This window comes from Trachinotus anak, unplaced genomic scaffold, assembly GCF_046630095.1.
Source record: "Trachinotus anak isolate AG129_WGS33_773 ecotype Australia unplaced genomic scaffold, CSIRO_AGI_Tana_v1 ptg000015l, whole genome shotgun sequence".
Lineage (NCBI taxonomy): Eukaryota > Metazoa > Chordata > Actinopteri > Carangiformes > Carangidae > Trachinotus > Trachinotus anak.
Genome location: NW_027273866.1, coordinates 5,629,420 through 5,648,189, shown reverse-complemented (window position 1 = coordinate 5,648,189; position 18,770 = coordinate 5,629,420). Strand labels below are relative to the sequence as shown.

At 40.7% G+C, this 18,770-nt stretch overlaps 2 protein-coding genes across 2 annotated transcripts; both read left to right on the top strand.

Moving 5' to 3' along the window:
• Positions 1-10,939: 10,939 nt before the first annotated feature.
• On the top strand, positions 10,940-14,859 carry LOC139633295 (cannabinoid receptor type 1B-like). The gene is made up of 2 exons (XM_071498879.1): positions 10,940-11,640; positions 12,386-14,859. Exon 2 carries the CDS (start codon positions 12,465-12,467, stop codon positions 13,893-13,895), a length of 1,431 nt encoding a protein of 476 aa, XP_071354980.1. The 5' UTR covers positions 10,940-11,640; positions 12,386-12,464; the 3' UTR covers positions 13,896-14,859.
• Positions 14,860-15,763: 904 nt separating this feature from the next.
• Positions 15,764-18,637, top strand: LOC139632763 (akirin-2-like). Its single transcript, XM_071497944.1, has 6 exons — positions 15,764-15,927; positions 16,273-16,452; positions 16,658-16,801; positions 16,921-17,070; positions 17,779-17,850; positions 18,007-18,637. The coding sequence occupies exons 2-6, from the start codon at positions 16,275-16,277 to the stop codon at positions 18,015-18,017; spliced, it is 555 nt and encodes a 184-aa protein (XP_071354045.1). The 5' UTR covers positions 15,764-15,927; positions 16,273-16,274; the 3' UTR covers positions 18,018-18,637.
• Positions 18,638-18,770: the final 133 nt, after the last annotated feature.

Here is an 18,770-nt window from a genome sequence, read left to right as displayed (position 1 = left end):
TTTAATAGATACGACCTTAAACAATCAGGCAATCATCATCCAAGATGTGAAGACAGGCTTACTCACCACAGGATGCTGTTCACAGCCTGATTAAAATGGGAAGCAGCAGCTAACCAAAACTTTGGTTAATGGCAATTATATGAACTATTGACCAGCTTTCCATTAAATTTGTGTGGATATCCGAGATCCCCAGAGGGTGAATCCTAAAATGTATTTGGTGATTTGGAGGTTTTTGACCTTCGACTTTTCAGTGAGTTGGAGGTACCACAGACCGGTCTGTGGCTACGCAGCCTCATACGCAACAAACTGTGATGCACTGTGTGATCTGACACCTTTCTATCGGAACCAGCGTCAACTTTTTCAGCAGTCAAAGTCGCTCAAATATTAATCCTTCCCTGCTTTTTCTGCTTCCAACACATCAACTTCAAGGAGAAAATGTAATGTATGCCACCGGTGATGCAAAACACATTCACGCACCCTTATCAAATAGTTATGTAAGTTATGACAAATCCAACATGGTGGCGATGTTGATCCAGAGGCCAATGCAGCCTTACGTATAAGGTGACATTGTGGTGTGAAAGTGTTTTGCACCACCTTCACTGCAACAACTGTAACAAAATTGTGAGCATGCAAGTTTCTTAATCTGTGATTTGTAAAACAGGATTTGTGCAGCTGCAATGAAGAATTCGAGAGGGGGTAACTGTCGTGTTGTATTTGTGGGAGAGAAAAAAGTCTATTAGTGTGACATTTTTTCACTGTGATCTCAAATTTACTGGTACATACACTCTATTGCCAAAAGTATCTCACGCATCCAAATAATTGAAATCAGGTGTTCCAATCACCTCCATGGCCACAGGTGTATAAAATCAAGCACCTAGGCATGCAGACTGTTTCTAGAAACCTTTGTGAAAGAATGGGTCGCTCTCAGGAGCTCAGTGAATTCCAGCGTGATACTGTGATAGGATGCCACCTGTGCAACAAGTCCAGTCGTGAAACTTCCTCGCTCCTAAATATTCCACACTCAACTGTCAGTGGTATTATAACAAAGTGGAAGCGATTGGGAACGACAGCAACTCAGCCACGAAGTCGTAGGCCACGTAAACTGACGGAGCGGGATCAGCGGATGCTGAGGTGCATTGTGCACAGAGGTCACCAACTTTCTGCAGAGTCAATCGCTACAGACCTCCAAACTTCATGTGGCCTTCAGATTAGCTCAAGAACAATGCGTAGAGAGCTTCATGGAATGGGTTTCCATGGCCGAGCAGCTGCATCCAAGCCATACATCACCGAGTGCAATACAAAGCATCGGATGCAGTGGTGTAAAGCACGCCGCCACTGGACTCTAGAGCAGTGGAGACGCGTTCTCTGGAGTGACGAATCGCGTTTCTCCATCTGGCGCTCTGATGGACGAGTCTGGGTTTGGCGGTTGTCAGGAGAACAGTACTTGTCTGACTGCAGTGTGCCAAGTGTAAAGTTTGGTGGAGGGGGGATTATGGTGTGGGGTTGTTTTTCAGGAGCTGGGCTTGGCCCCTTACTTCCAGTGAAAGGAACTCTGAATGCTTCAGCATACCAAGAGATTTTGGACAATTCCATGCTCCCAACTTTGTGGGAACAGTTTGGAGATGGCCCCTTCCTCTTCCAACATGACTGTGCACCAGTGCACAAAGCAAGGTCCATAAAGACATGGATGAGAGAGTTTGGTGTGAATGAACTTGACTTGGCCTGCACAGAGTCCTGACCTCAACCCGATAGAACATCTTTGGGATGAATTAGAGCGGAGACTGAGAGCCAGGCCTTCTCATCCAACGTCAGTGTGTGACCTCACAAATGCACTTCTAGAAGAATGGTCAAAAACTCCCATAAACACACTCCTGAACCTTGTGGACAGCCTTCACAGAAGAGTTGAAGCTGTTATAGCTACAAAGGGTGGACCGAGGTCATATTAAACCCTATGGATTAATGGGATGTCACTTAAGTTCATATGCGAGTCAAGGCAGGTGAGCAAATACTTTTGGCAATATAGTATATGTGTGACTATTTTATACAACCACTAATTCCACCGTCACAGGTGTTCAGTTGTTTCGCACCAAAAATACCTTCTACCACTATTACAGCTTGTAGAGAGTATCATGTTGTTTGTGCTGTGCTGTGGAGGGAACAGCCTTGTGTGGTTTGTTTCTTCTTGTTCTTCAGATAATTGCCTGCATTTTTTGCATTTTTTAGGAGGCTGTCTTGTTCTCGTTTCTTTTTTGTTGTTTGCTTTCAGCATCAAGGTCAAACAAATTACCAAACATAAGAGACACAAACAGAAAAAAACAGATACTTTCAAACTCTCCCTTTCATGCAACTCCGACATCCAACCTCCTGCCACTCTGTTTCCAACTCTGTGCTTATCTCCTTTCAACACCACTATAATAATTTTCTTTGGACTTGGAAGATGGGTGTGCTCCTTTTTGGGGTCCTGCTCCCACAAAGAAAAGTAAAAATACATATAGAAGCACTGTTGGTGTAACCAGAAGTAGCATGCAAGTCTGATAAACACACACACAGACACACACAAATAAAAATGTGACTAAGATAGGGAACATTTAATTTTTAATTTTTTTTTTTTCAGATAAAATTAATATGCCGGTGATATTCTACAAAAATGACAGACATATTATCGACATCATTTAAAAGAACAGTGATGTTAATGTTAGCTGTCTAAACCAGAACCAGATGGCTGTTTGGACAGCAGTCACACCTCAGAGATGAAATGAAAAACAAATCGCTGCTAATATGTTTATAGAGTGCATTAAGACTTCACATGGATTCCATTTTCTAATGATTATGGTCCGAACCTGTCGGCTTAAAAAACAGGTCTGTCCCAAGATCCCACTGCTCATAAATCAGAGAAATAATTGAGACACCTGCTCTGATGCCACAGACCTCCTAACACAAACTGTCTCGCACACTGACACACACACACACACACACACACACACACTTGGCAAATCAAACTGTGAGAGGCACAGAACGCCTCACACTCAACGATTCTGAGATGGGAATGATGAGAAATAAAATAGATAATATGCTGATTTCATTGTGGGAACAGGTGTCGCTGCGTGACACACCATTAATCAATCAAAACTTAACAATGAACTCCCTTCTCTGGTGGTCATGACCTTTGACCTCATCCATGAACATGTATCTGAAAGAGACCAATGAGGGTTGGACCTGCATGAACCCAAAACTGGGTTGGACGAGTTATGGTCTGAAGAAAACAGGTTTTGTGCTGTGAGTTATATATACTTATAACATAAATTCAAGTTTAAGTCCGGTGATGCTTTACATTTTTCTTATTAAACAAATCATATTTATATACATTTTATTCATTCAACAAACCACTTATTTATTCTACACCCTCTATGGCATAGAGCCCCACTGTTGTTGAAAATGAGCCTCACTGCTGCACTGCAGGACAATACACGACAATAAACATGAGCACTGTCATCTCCAGACACACCAGGTGCTTCCTAAAATAGTTACTAGGGCACAGAAAATTTGCAGCCCCAGTGATTACACTATTTACTTCTGTTTGAGTAACTTTTGCTTGCAGCTGTTTCAGAGAATTATTGCTCCTTCTTTAAACCTGCATTAATAGAACTGTTGGAGACAACAAGATATAAACACAGCATTGACATATCATCACCTTATAAGACTGACATAGTGAATGTGTGTGAGACATCAGAATTCATTTGAAGTCACATTTTTGTCCATCTGGTGAATGTAAGTCCAATATTCACCTTGCATGTAGCTGTGTTTTGGTCTAGTATCTTTAACTGCTCAACGCTCCACTGTGTTCACCAGCTAGTCGCTAACTTTGTGTTTTGTGTGGTGCTGAGAGGATTGTTTAAAGTGTTTGTTTTTTTTTTTGTTTTGCACAGCCTCTCGCTGTAGGTAGAAATAATGATGATGATGATGATGAGGTGAGAGTGAATCAAAACATTAAAGTTGCCGTCCAGGAAACCAAAACAATGAGCTATAAGATGCCAAAACGCTCCTTACAGCCAGGTGGGACTGCTGTGTTGTGTGGGTTTGTCATAGCGACCCCTTTCATGCGACATATTGTCATCTGATCAATTGTTTGTTTAAAAATTTAGACTATAGCTGCTTTAAAAATGAAAGTACAGACTTTGTTCATGACCCCTTTTTTTTTTTTTAAAGCTTTACATCTTCAGTGGGACAAAAAGACTTGAGGGAGTGAGCCAACAGTTTTGGTCTTTTTGTGGGATTTGTTGACGATGACGGAAACGCAGAATATCCTCAACATTATCTTTTAAGTGTAAAAGTGCACAATTGCTCACCAATGCTATTAATTTACAACCATTTTTCAAAGCAGCTCAGACTGCGATATTTAATTAAATCTCTATGTGAGTGTATTTTTCAAGCTGTGAGTCACCATGACCTTAGGTACTAACCCTTTGATGAAACCACGCAGTTTCATACAATGACAAGCATAATAATTCAATCTGTCACTATCATGTATCCCTTATTAAATGTGAAAAGAATTCAGGCTCTGGAGAACCGAAAAAAAAGGGGCCACTGACAGAAATACAACAACATGTTGCAGACAAATAATTCAAGGAAAACAAAAGTGAACCTGCTCATGATGAAGCACAACAAACCTATAGCAATCATCATTACTGTTCACAGGGTGTCATGATAATGTGAAATGATTTCATCAGTAATGCTGTACATCAGGCTAAACGCTGGAGAAAAGCAGGAAAGGACATTTGGATGGCAGACGACATCAGTAAGCAAAGAAAAAGTAATCTGGCTTTGAAGGGTCACAACAGTCCTGACATGGTGATAGACCCAAATAATAACAGACGCTGCAAACGACACATTCATCCATTGCTTTTCAAACACTATCATCAAACTGACTGTGGATCTTTTGTGCCTCCTGAGAGTCTCTGCAGAGTTAAACATAAGAATATATACACACACTGAACACACACACACACCCACACCGGTGTAATACAGGTTACCTTGAACAGTTGTGGCACAGCCGAGTCTCCATAGTGATGCACCTGAAATACTAACAAAGACAAGGTGCAGCTTTTATAGCCCTCTCAGCTTGTAAGTCAGAAATAAGACTGATAATCGTTCTTCTCTAGTTTTCTAAGCTTCACTGTTACTACTTGAGGGGTGGATGACAGATAAATACATATACTGATGGAAGCAGCTGAGTGGGGAAATGGGTGAAAAGGAGAGAAACATAGAGACTTTTTAAAGTAGAGACTTAAATATTTGTAAATATAAATAAATATTTGGAAAAAGCCAAAACTACAAGTCCCATTGAGATAAAAAATCTCTTTCACAAACAACAACAAAAAAATCTTAGCATTGCATGTGAATAGTGAAAATGTGGATAATTAAAGCCTAAAAGTGATTTCTAAAACAAATATAGGAGGTGTTCATGTTATATACTGAGTCTGGTTTTGTAAGACAGAGTGCTGTCTCAGTGAGTGATATCCACAGATGATCCGAAGTTTAATCCACATACGTGGAAGCCTGAAGTCAATCAGGCCGCAAGCTGTGAAGTGATAAAACGTGTGTGTGTGTTTGTGTGTGTGTGTGTGTGTGTGTTGGGAAAGGGGGGGTTATAGGTGTAAAGAGAAGGAATCAGCTGTGTTGGCCAAGTTCAGCATGATGGCTGCTGGCTGGCTGCCAGCAGGGTTGTTTATGCTCTGCAGCCATCGATCTATTTTCCAGCCCAGATGGTTGCGATTGCTTTGGGAGGAGGAGATATGAGCTCTACCTGACAAGGATTAGAATCAAATCTGTCTCTATGTGCTGTTATTTTTCAAAATCGGCTCCTTTATTGACGCTTCACTGATATACACAGATATATCATATATATCAAATTTTGATCAGTGTTATCTTATGTCTACATATTGACCCCATGAATCAGCAGTATTACACTCCTGCTGCTTTACCCGTGACACTACAATAAACCAGGACACAGTAAATCAAATGAAATGAAAATGTGTTTTACAATTAGGGCTCGCTGCTTAACACCACAACAGTAGCTTGATTTTCAAGCATCACAGCAGTTAAAATGTCATTTAACAAAGCAGTGAGAGTAGAAATGTCACCTGCCACTGATGTTCATCTTTGACCCTAACCTTTTATTAAGAAGGTCTTGGCACACAGTATATGTGATACCTTGACCCTCAAACCTTATTCAACCTCCCGTGACTCGCTGTATTGCCCAGAGGACTGTGCTTAGGTGAAATATTCATAGATTATTGGATTAAAGGGTTTACACATAATTGAATGATTTAATTTAAAAGTGGGAAGACTTGGATAGAAACATGAAACGACAAACGCTACCAAGAGAGAAGAGAAACTTTTATCAGTGTCAGATGGAGTTTTTTTCTTTTTTTCTTTCATGAATCAGCTTTGGGTTTGTTCTCTTAACGCTGATGACTTCACACACAAGCCACATCTGACCAATAGTCAATGCTAATGCTTCACGTGCAGCTTATGGCAAAACATTTGCTATCATCCATCAAGTAAGACCAATTAAGTCAAACTGCTCTTTACTGCTCACCACAAATGCATTTGGACAAGTGGTGTGTTTCAGACTTGAGTCCTTCTTTTATTTTCCCGCAGTATGCAAGCAAACACACCAGTGCAAATCTATATTTTCCACCCTTTTTGTGACAAGCCCCCTTTATTCGAGGACTCTGTAGCATTTAAATTCCACTCACTACACTGAAAGCAGTAAAAGTATGTTTTAAAAGATGTAACATATGAACTTACACCTCTCTGCACTGACCAAGAAACACAATGAAAACAAATCTTCAACCAATTTTAAGTTGTTTGTTCTTTGATGTCAACTCATTTGTGGCCGAGTCTCTTCATCTTGTATACTGCTAAAAGCTGATACGTAAAATTTCTCTGTGATGAAAGAACTCTTCTGGGACGTGAGAGCACTCTGACATTGTTAGCTGGATGCATCTGCTGGTAATGGGTGAATAAACATGATGGAGTGAGCAGAATGAAAATGGATAAGTACTGTGGTGGCTGTGAAATGTTTTCATGGAAACACAATGTAGGAATCAAGCTCAAACTGTAATACCTTTACAAGGAGCAGTGGCGGAAAGTCACTGTATATCTATTCTGTTGTTCTATTTATTTTGAGTGATTTATTATCATTATCATTATTATTATTCAAGTACTGTGTGCATTAATGTGCCCACAGTAATATGACATTAATGTCATATTACTGTATTTCTCCATTTTAATAGGTGGGACATGAGTAATATGCAAAGTATTCATACAGTATTGTAATACTTTGTCATATGACACATTTAGGTGAAAGGTGACGTTCATAGTGACAAACCCAAAGAGAATAATCACGTAACTGCAGTAACCATCACTTTTGCTGTATTTCAGCTCATGGTTTTGGTTTCCCAGCCGGCAACATTGTTTTGGTTCACTCCCTCCACTCTCACAGCAACACTTTCAGATGGTTTTCAGAAAAAAAAAAAAAAACAACTCTAAAACCCCACCTGATCATCACCAAACATCAGACTGCCAAAAGTCAGCCACTAGCTGGTGAACAAATTGGAGCATTTAACCACCATTTCCCCACAACTGATACTGACCTACAACAAACACTCTGGGTTCGCATAAAAGCAAGATTTAAACAAAAAGCCACTCATATTGAGCGGGAAATCGATATTGGGAACGAGGAGGTGAACAGCTAAAAATAAATTCAATTTCACAACTCCTCTTCTTCCTGACAGAAAAGGGCCATGTGAGACCGCTGGTGTCACGGCAGTCAGGTCCATTTGGGCTTCTCGTCAGTCTGTGAAGCTCTGCAGCTGAGTGTAGAGCAAATGAATTATTCCCTGGCTTTGAATCAGCCAGTGGCACTGAAAGGCGATTCCAGATTGTACTCTTGCTTCTCTTGGGCTGGAGTTTCACGAGTGAAATCTTTAGTCATGAAGGTGACCCACCTTTTCTGGGGCTGCGGGGCTGCTACTGTATACGCGCTGCGTTGCTCTTCTTCATGAAAACCAGGAGAGAAACAGATCAACTGAGCTGCGATTTGAAGCGTCGCGCTGCTGCCTGAGTAATTCATCTGTGCCTGTAGCATCCATTTGCATAGCATTTCCGCGAGTGAGCATTCACTGAACCACCTGCTAAGTCTTTGTGATCACCACTGTGTTCTGCTGAGATAAAAAAAGGTCTTTACACGACTAAATGGTGCATGAAGGGGATTCTATCCACTGACCATTATGCTGTTCGTCTGTCTGATTTCTGCAATTGAAATTCATGGGTAGCAGCTCACAAACTTGCTTAAATAAAAGGTCTGCCTTGAATTACATTGATGATTTTATTCATTTAGTCTTTGTGAAAATATGATCATCTGTCTTTTTATATTATTATTAGTGTTTTGATAGAGACCGTTTCCCATCTACACATAAATTCAGTCACAGTCACAGCTTCGTCGTACTTTCTGCTGTGCTGTTGTTCCCTGTGAGGGAGATCTGCGCAGAAATTCTGACATAGAAGAGAAACATGATGGGGAACTTTCGCACTTCACTTCTCCCTGTTTATTTCTCTGATGTTGTATCCTGTTAATTTATCTTAAAGTCTTTGAAAAACAGATCAACAAACACCTTTGATTAGCCTAATGAAGCCAGGCAGGTACATATAATTAATGAACTGAACTGACTGAGCTGATGAAGTGAATAATGAGGATGCAGGCGGCTGTTGACTGATGATATGTGATGATGCACATGACTCTTCTGTGCATGAGATGAAGAAACGCGTGAAACAAAACAGAATACATTTAGTAAACATTATATTTGGACTTTTTTTCTTCCCTCGCTGAATCGATTTGACATAAACTCAGTTTCATCCTGTGGCGCCACAATATGAAGTGTCTCCAGCTGGGGAGGAACAGAATATAGAAGTGGCAGATTAGGAAACAGTTAAGAGCTGTCAGTGTTCAGCCACAACCTCCTCCCCTTCTCTATTTATGCATCTTTTCCTCCTCACTCGCCCTCCCTTCCTCCCTCCCTCCTTACTTCTCTCCCTCCCCGCACTCTTCAACCCCTCAACACAAACACATCAGAGACAGACAGCCTGCTTTAGAGTCTTGTCTGGTAACACACGCTGTGTGTAACCACTATATTTCGAGTTGTCTGATTTCACACAATAAGTTGTTGAATGTGCAATAAATCCAAAAGACCTGATTAAAATGTACTTAAATTCACATGAATTATTTCTTGAACGTGTCTGTTTTGAAGACTACAGCCCGTGTGGCCTGCAAGTGATGGATTCTCATAATGTAGGCAGCCACTCAAATTCCAACTGTCTGTAAACGGAGAAGGATCAATATTAACTGCACTGCACAGATGCACTTCGGTGCTTTTCATGAATCCTGCTCAAATCAATCGCTGTAAATCACTCGCAATATTCACCATCAATGACAGATGGACGTGAAACAACAGCAGCGGCCGCCCATTACTGCTCTGCCCACATGGCAGAAGATGACTTAGAAATATTGAACTTCAACAAGTTGTTGTTACAGTCATATTGAGGCCTTTTGTCATCGCCGACAGCTTTGTCTTTGAAATCGCTCCCTCTGTCACTGGAGCTTTGGTGAGGATGACAGTGAAATAATGATGATAATTATTGTGATGGATGCGGATTTCAATACTCAGCCCCCTGCTTTGAGAGATGATAGATGCAGTTTTCAAGCCAAAACCATATTAAGACTTTGTCCTGTTCAAACAGAAAACACCAAAGAGCCATGAAACAGAAGTCCCTTTTACATGTACATTATCTGAATTCATTACAGGTGAACTGCACAATCACTCGTCATTAATAAGATGTTTCACTTGCACCGTCTGTCTGTCTGTCTGTGTAAACTATCTTCACGAAAAGGACATATTGGATATACTATTCTACCACAAATGATCAATGGCTGCTTGAATCTGCTTCAAGCGCAGCATAACAAGTGTTCAGTAATTAGTTGGATGACTCCTCAGCCTCTTCTCTTCTGCCAAAACTGGAGGCACTGGCATCATGAGCAGTGCTTTTCATTGTTTTCCCATGATGTTGCATCGCCAAATGTCATGTATTTTCCACAACAAGATACATGTAATTTGGGAGATAGCTCCGCTGGGAGTGCATAGTGGAAATAATTGCACAGCTGCGCAGGACAGGAAAAGGACTCTTAATAGACTGTGCATGTGACCCCCAACTGCAGTAAATAAATAGATAAATAGTGGAGGATATTCAGAATGGACTTCTAGTTGCACGGTGACTTTAAAATTGCACTAAAATGACACTGTATGGATTATTTTGTTATTCCATTGTCAACATGACAGAAGTATAACATTCATATTGCAAAAGCAACAAAGGAAGAAGTCGAATATTTTACTTAATTCAAAATAGACTACAATGTAAAAACACTAGTTTGCAGGCAAAAATCTTAAAGTATATATAGATGTATGAAAATATAACAAAAAAAAAAACAGACTGTGCTTTAGGTATCAAAAGTAAAGTAACATATAACTGGGTTATTGTCTATGCATTAACGCGCAAGCAGCATTTCAATGTTATAGCTTGTCAAGTTGGAGCTAATATGAGCCACTTTATATACTGTTGTTTGGTTAAATGTGTGCACCATCATTTATAAACTCAGCATATGATTAGTATGACAGCTGTTGCACAAATATAATGCAAGTACAATATATCCCTCTGAAAAGAAACATAAAATAGAAAATTGTACTTGTCCTCAAGTAAATGTAATTAGCTGCTTTAAACCACGGTCCACATGGGGATTGTTCTTTGGCTGTGATGTATTACACAAATAATCTGAATTTACATTCATTTAACCGCTCAGAAACATATTGCACCTTCTTTTATTGCAGTTACATTGAGTCACTTTTACAAATTTTGAAAGAATTGCTTGTGAACAGGATGTTGAAAATAACTCAGTCCAGATCCCACGCACCCCAGCTGTAAGGCACACTTTAACCACAACTGGCACTCAAATGGTCTGTCAGCGGCACCGACAGGAGCTTTTTCCACAAAGCACTGGAGCTCAAAGTGGCCCGGCTAACACTGGCACAAATGCTGATTTAACGTGTGTTCAATTCCACTTCTCTGTGACTACAGACATTACAGCGAGGCTGAGCCCGAATAGCATCTGATGCGCAAAGACTGGGTCGGCTGTTTTAATATGAAACATTTAAATCAGCCATTTGCTTGGAGAAAGCTTAGGGAAAGAGAGAGAGAGAGAGAGAGAGAGAGAGAGAGAGAGAGAGAGAGAGGAAGGGCTGCATGTCTTCCCTGCAGGTGCCGTTGTGTCCCTGTATAAATGTATGGACGCTGCTCAGGGATGCGCTTCCTCCTGCGCTCACACACACACACACACACACACGCCCCGGCGGTCCTACTGTAGTTGACACTGACAGGATCGGCGGATAATCATCGGAACAGCGGCTGTGATTTCACACTGGTTTGACTGGAGACTGAGGTGTAACTGGTTTACTCCCTGTTTAGTTGAATTGTTTTTTGGGGGGTTTTTTTGCGTCATGGATCGATACAAGTGTTGAGAAAATCAAGGTATGTTTGTTTGTTTGTTTGTTTAAAATAAGTTTGTAATTACTTTACAAACTTAATTTTTTTTCGTCATGGGTTTTATTTCAGTTTTAATTTTGTTGTTTGTATTCGTTAATGGTATTGTTGCCCCAGTTGTGCTTAAAGCTTTGATCCAAACACAAGCGTGTCCATAGAGACAACATGAAAGATGGTTTCTTCTCTTAAACTTGAACGTATTTCATTAGCAGCGGTTAATTGGCCAACATTGTTGTAAAACATCTTATTCCAAAACCGTCATGTTCACCTAACTCTTTCTTAATGAATATCATCATTACCGACATCAAAATGTAAATGGCTCATTGGAAATATATGTACACTCTGTATCATCGTTTCTCTCATGATGCCTAATTAATCCAATGATTATTGAAAGAGATGCTTAATGCTTAATGACCTTCTTTAATTAATAAGAAAGCCCTGGCTGTCCTACATACTTAATGCAGTGATTTCCCCTGAGGCTGCACAGGTTTGTCATCAACTGTTCAGTTTCCCACTATTGTCTGGGATGCATCTGCTCCAGAGTCAGCTGGCTGATACACAGATTCCCTCCAATATCTCCCAGCAACAAATTCATTTTCCACTATATTAATCGTCACCAAACATAAATGAAACTCAGTGTACTACTATATTTCTACATTTTTATGTATTGCACGCGATATTTTTATTCATTTTTCACGGAAAGAATTTGTGCTTTTTTTCTCTCTCTTCGTAGATGTGCTATTGTATGGCTCTAATGCTGTCTCACCACCACACACCTCTCCACTGAGCATCTCCACAGCCACAAACCAACCATGAAGTTGGCTTTGCACAGGATAGCGGCGACCACAATCAGCACGCTAACAACAGGTGTCCAGTATCTTGGCTCCAACGACGCCAGCTACGACGACCCCTCGATTGACCCAAGCCTGATCAAGAACAAATTCCACTTTGAGAAGCCTCACTCTGCCTCCATTAGTAACTCCCTCTCTGGACTTGTCCCAGGAAGCAAGGAGGTCATTTACAGTGGCCTTTCTCCCATATTCCCCACCAACATATCAGACTTTCTGCTGGGTAATGGCACCTCTGTGGAGAGTGGAGGAGCGGCACAGTGTGGAGAAGACTTTGTGGACAACATGGAGTGTTTTATGATTCTGACTCCTGGTCAGCAGCTCGCAGTTGCTATCTTGGCACTCACCCTGGGTACATTTACGGTGCTGGAGAACCTAATGGTGCTGTGCGTCATCCTGCACTCGCAGACGCTTCGATCTCGGCCCTCCTACCACTTCATCGGCAGTCTGGCTGTGGCTGATCTGATAGGGAGCATCATTTTTGTCTACAGCTTCCTGGATTTCCATGTCCTCCACAGGAAAGACAGCCCTAATGTTTTCCTCTTCAAGCTGGCCGGGGTCATTGCCTCCTTCACCGCCTCTGTGGGAAGCCTGTTTCTCACTGCAATCGACCGCTACATCTCCATCCACAGGCCCATGGCATACAAACGCATCGTCACAAAGACTAAAGCAGTCATCGCCTTCAGTGTGATGTGGACGATCTCCATCGTCATCTCACTGCTGCCACTGCTGGGCTGGAACTGCAAGCGTCTCAACTCTGTCTGCTCGGACATCTTCCCGCTAATTGATCAGAAGTACCTGATGTTCTGGATTGGGATGACCAGCATCTTGGTCCTGTTTATCATCTATGCCTATATATTCATCCTCTGGAAGTCCCACCACCACGCTGTCCGCATGCTGAGCCGCAGCTCCCAGAGGAGTGTGATTGTCTACACTGCAGAGGGCACCAAAGTTCAGACGGTCAGGCCCGAGCAGGCTCGGATGGACCTCCGCCTGGCTAAAACCCTCGTCCTGATCCTGGTGGCCCTCATCATCTGCTGGGGTCCGCTGCTAGCCATCATGGTTTATGACCTCTTTGGGAAGGTGAACGACTTCATCAAGACTGTGTTTGCCTTTTGCAGCATGTTGTGCCTGCTCAACTCCACCGTGAACCCTGTGATCTACGCCATGAGGAGCAAGGACCTGCGCAGGGCCTTCCTCAACATCTGCCGCGTGTGCCGGGGAGTGACGCAGCCTCTGGACAACAGCGCTGAGAGTGACTGGAACAGCAGGAGTGTGAGAGGCACAGCAGTTGGGGTGGGGAAAGATGGAGCCGGCTGTGGAAGCACCCGAGTAAAAGTAGCCCAGGTTACCGTCTCCGGAATGACTGAGACTTCTAGTGCCGAGCCGGTTTAAAAGACGAGCTGCTCTGCTCTGGTACAACTGTGAAGTAGAGATATTGTAGAATAGCCCCGATCCTCTTAGTGCACTGTTCTGTGACTGTGAAATGTGCCAAAACATGACTTAGAAACCAACCTGATGACAAGTTTTTATTGCTTTAAAGCTGAAATCTATAATATTAACATAATATTGTGCCCCTCTGTCTTTACTCTGCAACTGAAAGATAGTTTGTTGGGTTGCACAAATCTGATCAAAAATGCCAATTTCATCTTATTTCATTCAGTAATTGATATAGTCATATTACCAACAACCACTTCAGTTGCTTAAGGGCATTTTTCTTCAACAACCGCTACAAACACAACATGCTTTGTCATATTTGCTATATTTTTAATGTGTAAATTTGTTTATTTATTTGTTTTTTGTTTTTTTACAGATTTCAGCTTTAAGGTATAAAAATATTGAATTTTCTTTTGTCCTTTCAGTTTTTTTCACGTTACATACATACATACATACATAGCAATATTGTGGCAGTAATCCAAGGTGAAACTGTGTCTACTTTCATGCAAAATGTCAGTTTTGAATGACAGCACACTGCTTGTAAGTAAAATAAGCCTCTCATTAGTGATTTAAATCCGCTGCTGATGATTTTTGAAGACCGTGATATTGTGAAGTTTGGCAGTTGTTCAATTCTATCAAATTTGACTTTATTTATTTTACTGTGCTTTGCAAAGCAAAACGGTGAGTCATACTTTGAAATATGAATGGCTTTTTGATCAATTGAGAACTTTAGTCCGTGATTTGGGAATGTTATATAGCTGCTTATTACACATGTGCTTATAAAACAGTTACAGCATTTTGTGAGAATTTACACTGCCATATTCCTGTGAGGCATCCATTGTGCCATTGTGCTCAGTAAAAGTGTGTGTAAGAAAGGATATGAGTTCAATAAATATATGAAATTTGTCTATTTTTATCACAATTATTGTCGACATACTTGGTATCTTTTTTTCAATAAAAAAAATGAAACGTTAACAAGCCAGCACATCAGCACCTGCAGCTAATTTACTGAAGGTTTCGAGGTTAAAAATGTGTGTGACTGTTTGTATATGTATGTGCGTATATATTATACAGCAGCTGTGGTTCCTAAACTTTAAGGCTAAGCAATGTCCACTTGTGACCCCTCGTCACAGGCTATGATTTTATTGTGGGCGTGAGTTCCAATGAGAGGATTTTTTTGTTCTGATGTTGTTTAAATTAGGGATTAAAAAGCCTTCAAAGATAAAAAATATGAAGCGAACATATTTTTGTAGCAAAAATATAGGCTATATATATATATATATATATATATATATATATATATATATATAGCCTATTACTGGACAGGAGTTATGAGCAGGATGTAGACCTGAGTAATGTGCAGTTCAACCACGTTTATTTACATAATTTTTAGGCATTAAACAATGAAAGCATTTGAGAAAAATCATTGAAATAAGAACATAATTCTGTGTAGCTGAGATATAGGTTATTTATTTCTTTTTTTATCCCTTTAATCGTTTTGTGACCCATTAGATTTTGAGAGCCACTGCTTTTGAGAGAACTGTTAACCGTGTTCTTGTGTAACACTGCCCTCCTGTGGAGACACTGAGACATTGTCTTTATCAGTTACCGTGTCATGGTCATATTGATGAATGGAGTTGTAGTTCATCAAATACCATGATGAGGCTGTAAGTTAATCAAACTGTGAAATTTGGGTGATGTAGGTGTAAACTAGGACGACGCCAAACCTTCGTTTCGCATATTTTACTGTTTCACTACATAACCCAGAATGCACTGCACAACGCATTTCACACGTGACGTCACGAACCGGAGAAGCCGACAACCTCATATCAAAAACAAGCAGCTAAGTTGCGTTAGCTAGCACCGATATCTAACAGCAGACAGTTGGCCCGCTGCTGGCTGATCGTCACTACAACTTTTGGGAAGCAACTTTTAGAACAAGACGAGTTGTTGAACGCAGTTGGACAGACCAACTTTTCCCCCCCGTTAGGTAAGAAAGACCTTTATTCAAATGTACACCATGGCATACTCCCCGACCAGTGGTAGCCAAAGCTAACGTTAGCTTTGTTTTCTTTTTGATTATTGGCTAGCAAGCTCAGCTAACGTTAGCTTGCTAGCAAATATTTAAAGCCTCAGCTGCGCAGTATGCTTAGCATGTATTCATCAGCGAAAGAAACTGATCTCAGAAGCACAATTCACGTTGTAATCAGCAAGTTATGTTAAAGAATAACAGTGGCTAGCAGTTAGCTGAAATATCTGAAGGCATCGCCTCATTATTGTCTTGTTTCGGTATTTTTGCACCCCCTCTCCTCCTTCTCCCTTTAACAAACTAAAGTCATGGCGTGTGGAGCCACCCTGAAGAGGACCATGGATTTCGATCCGCTGATGAGTCCTACTTCACCTAAGAGACGAAGATGCATCCCCGTGTCCCCATCGTCCTCATCCTCATCCCCTAGGAAGTATCTCAGCATGGAGCCCTCGCCATTTGGGGAGTCATCGTCCAGACTTAGCGCAGGTAATGTTACTGAGGTTGGCCTGCTTAGTGACCGACCAGGCACTTGAGAGGCATTAGCAACATGTTGAGCCACACGGTAACAGATCAGAAAACAAGTATGTTTTTCAATGATCAAGTATAGCAGTGGACCCACTAACGTGGCAGCTCTTGAATCTTTACTGATGGGCTCCATTCTGTCTTTTTTGCTTTCTTTTCTTCCTTTTAGAACAAATCCTCAACAGCATCAAGCAGGAGTACAAACGTATTCAAAAGAGGAAGCATCTAGATGGAGGCTACCAACAGTCAGAGTGCTGCTATTCTCCAGAGTCCCCATCCCAGTCGTCTACTATGAATGTTTCCAGCATGCCAGGTTAGTTGTTTAACACTCTGCCTGCACAGGAAACTGTAAGAATTACTGTGTGCATGTATTCAGGTGATCACAAATACCCCATATATAGCGATTCTTAGGTTTTTGCTTGATTTGTGCAGGAACGTCCTCTGGAGGTGTTTCTCCTACTAGAAAAGAACAGCCATTATTCACCCTCAGACAAGTTGGAATGATCTGTGAACGCCTGCTGAAAGAAAGGGAAGAGAAGGTGCGGGAGGAATATGAGGAGACCATGACCTCAAAATTGGCAGGTTTGTATGCTCGGAGAAAGGATACTGTACCGTGATGGAGAACGGCGCTAATTAGATTCATCATAGAAACTCAGCTACCACCAATCACATAGTCAGTTTTGCTGAATTGAGTGAGGTGATGTAAATAAAATACTAGTATTAAGAAAAGGAGCACCTCTCCTGCCCCCTCCACCTACTGGTGTTCTTGAGAGAGGGGTTAATATAACTTTTGATCAAGTCACAAGTGTAGGTATACAAAAAGCATGATTTAGTATATAAAAAGCATAAAAAATAATAACATGTTCAAGTTATATTGTAAAAAATCTAAAGCAATGAAATATGGAAATTCTCTCAAATTCATTGCAGTAATAAGCAAATATTTCTTTTTCTTGCTTAAAGAATTGAGAAACTTCAATAACTATGAAAACTATCAAAATCAAGACCCAGTTCCTTAAAGTGAGCAATTGTTTCAGCACTAATATGCAGTGATGCGATTCAGTACGTTATATGGCTTAATGGTGACATCGTTTGCTGTTTTTTGCCTCACAATTTTTTTTTTTTTAATGGGATTTGACCCATTCCCAGTTTTGACACATAATTAGTTTGATTGAGTGGTCTGGCTTGTGGTTTAAAGATGAGTCTCTGGGAAAATGAAAAGACCAAATGCATTCCAATAACGGGAAGTCTAAATATTTTCTAGTGTTAACTTTGATTTCCTGTAAATTTCAGAACAATATGACACCTTTGTGAAGTTCACACATGATCAGTTAATGCGACGATTCGGGGAGCAACCCGCGAGCTGTGAGTTCTTTCATTTCATCTTAAATTATTTCCACATTCCTGTTTCATTGGCATACTCTACACGTGAAAGTCTTGGATCTCAGTTTGAGCTCTGCCTTTGAAGTTTAAAGTAACATGTCTGGTTTCTGTATTTTATTTCATCTCCCTCTTCTCCAGATGTTTCCTGAGTGTGGCACAGAAACCTCTGCAAGACGGCCTTCTCTTGCTGCAAGCTATCATGTGATATCTGAAGAAAGAAAAAAAGCTCATCATTGTAAGAGATTCAGTTTAGCTAGTTTAAATGAAACTTTTCTTACTGTGCCATATTTCTGTCTTTGGGCAAAGGTTTATATGAAGCTGTTGTCAGTTGTTACCACTCTGTTGTAAGCAACTAGGTCCTAATGTAAATTAATGGACCCTATCTCTACCAGTGGCCTATGTTCCTCCTGCTGTACATGTATCTACAGTTATCTCACTTTTGTAATGATTCCCAGCATTCCAGGCTTTGTCACTCGTTTCTGTTTGTTACATGTAAATACGATAAAGCAGCGTAGTTTTAAACAAGGTTTGCTGGTCAATCTAAAAGGAAGTGGAAGAAACACAGCTGAACAGAGAGGATATGTTTGCAGTTTGTCCTCTGTTCATTGCTTTTTAAATTGAGCATAAAGTGGGCTAATTTCTTTGATTTTTTTTTTTTTCTCCCTACCAGTGTTTTATTTATTTTGACTTTTGTTTTGCTGGTATCACTTTGAAACCAATGTACTTATTGAAAAAAGAAAACCAATAAAAATCTTTTAAGAGTTCATAATTGTTTTGGTGCATGCAGGATATTTGTGAGACTCTTGTGGCTCAAGTAAAGCCAAATTCACCAAGAAATCTTAACTTGATCTTAAATATATTTTTATAAAGTGTTATCAGAACCAAGCTTTCCCTTAGGATTT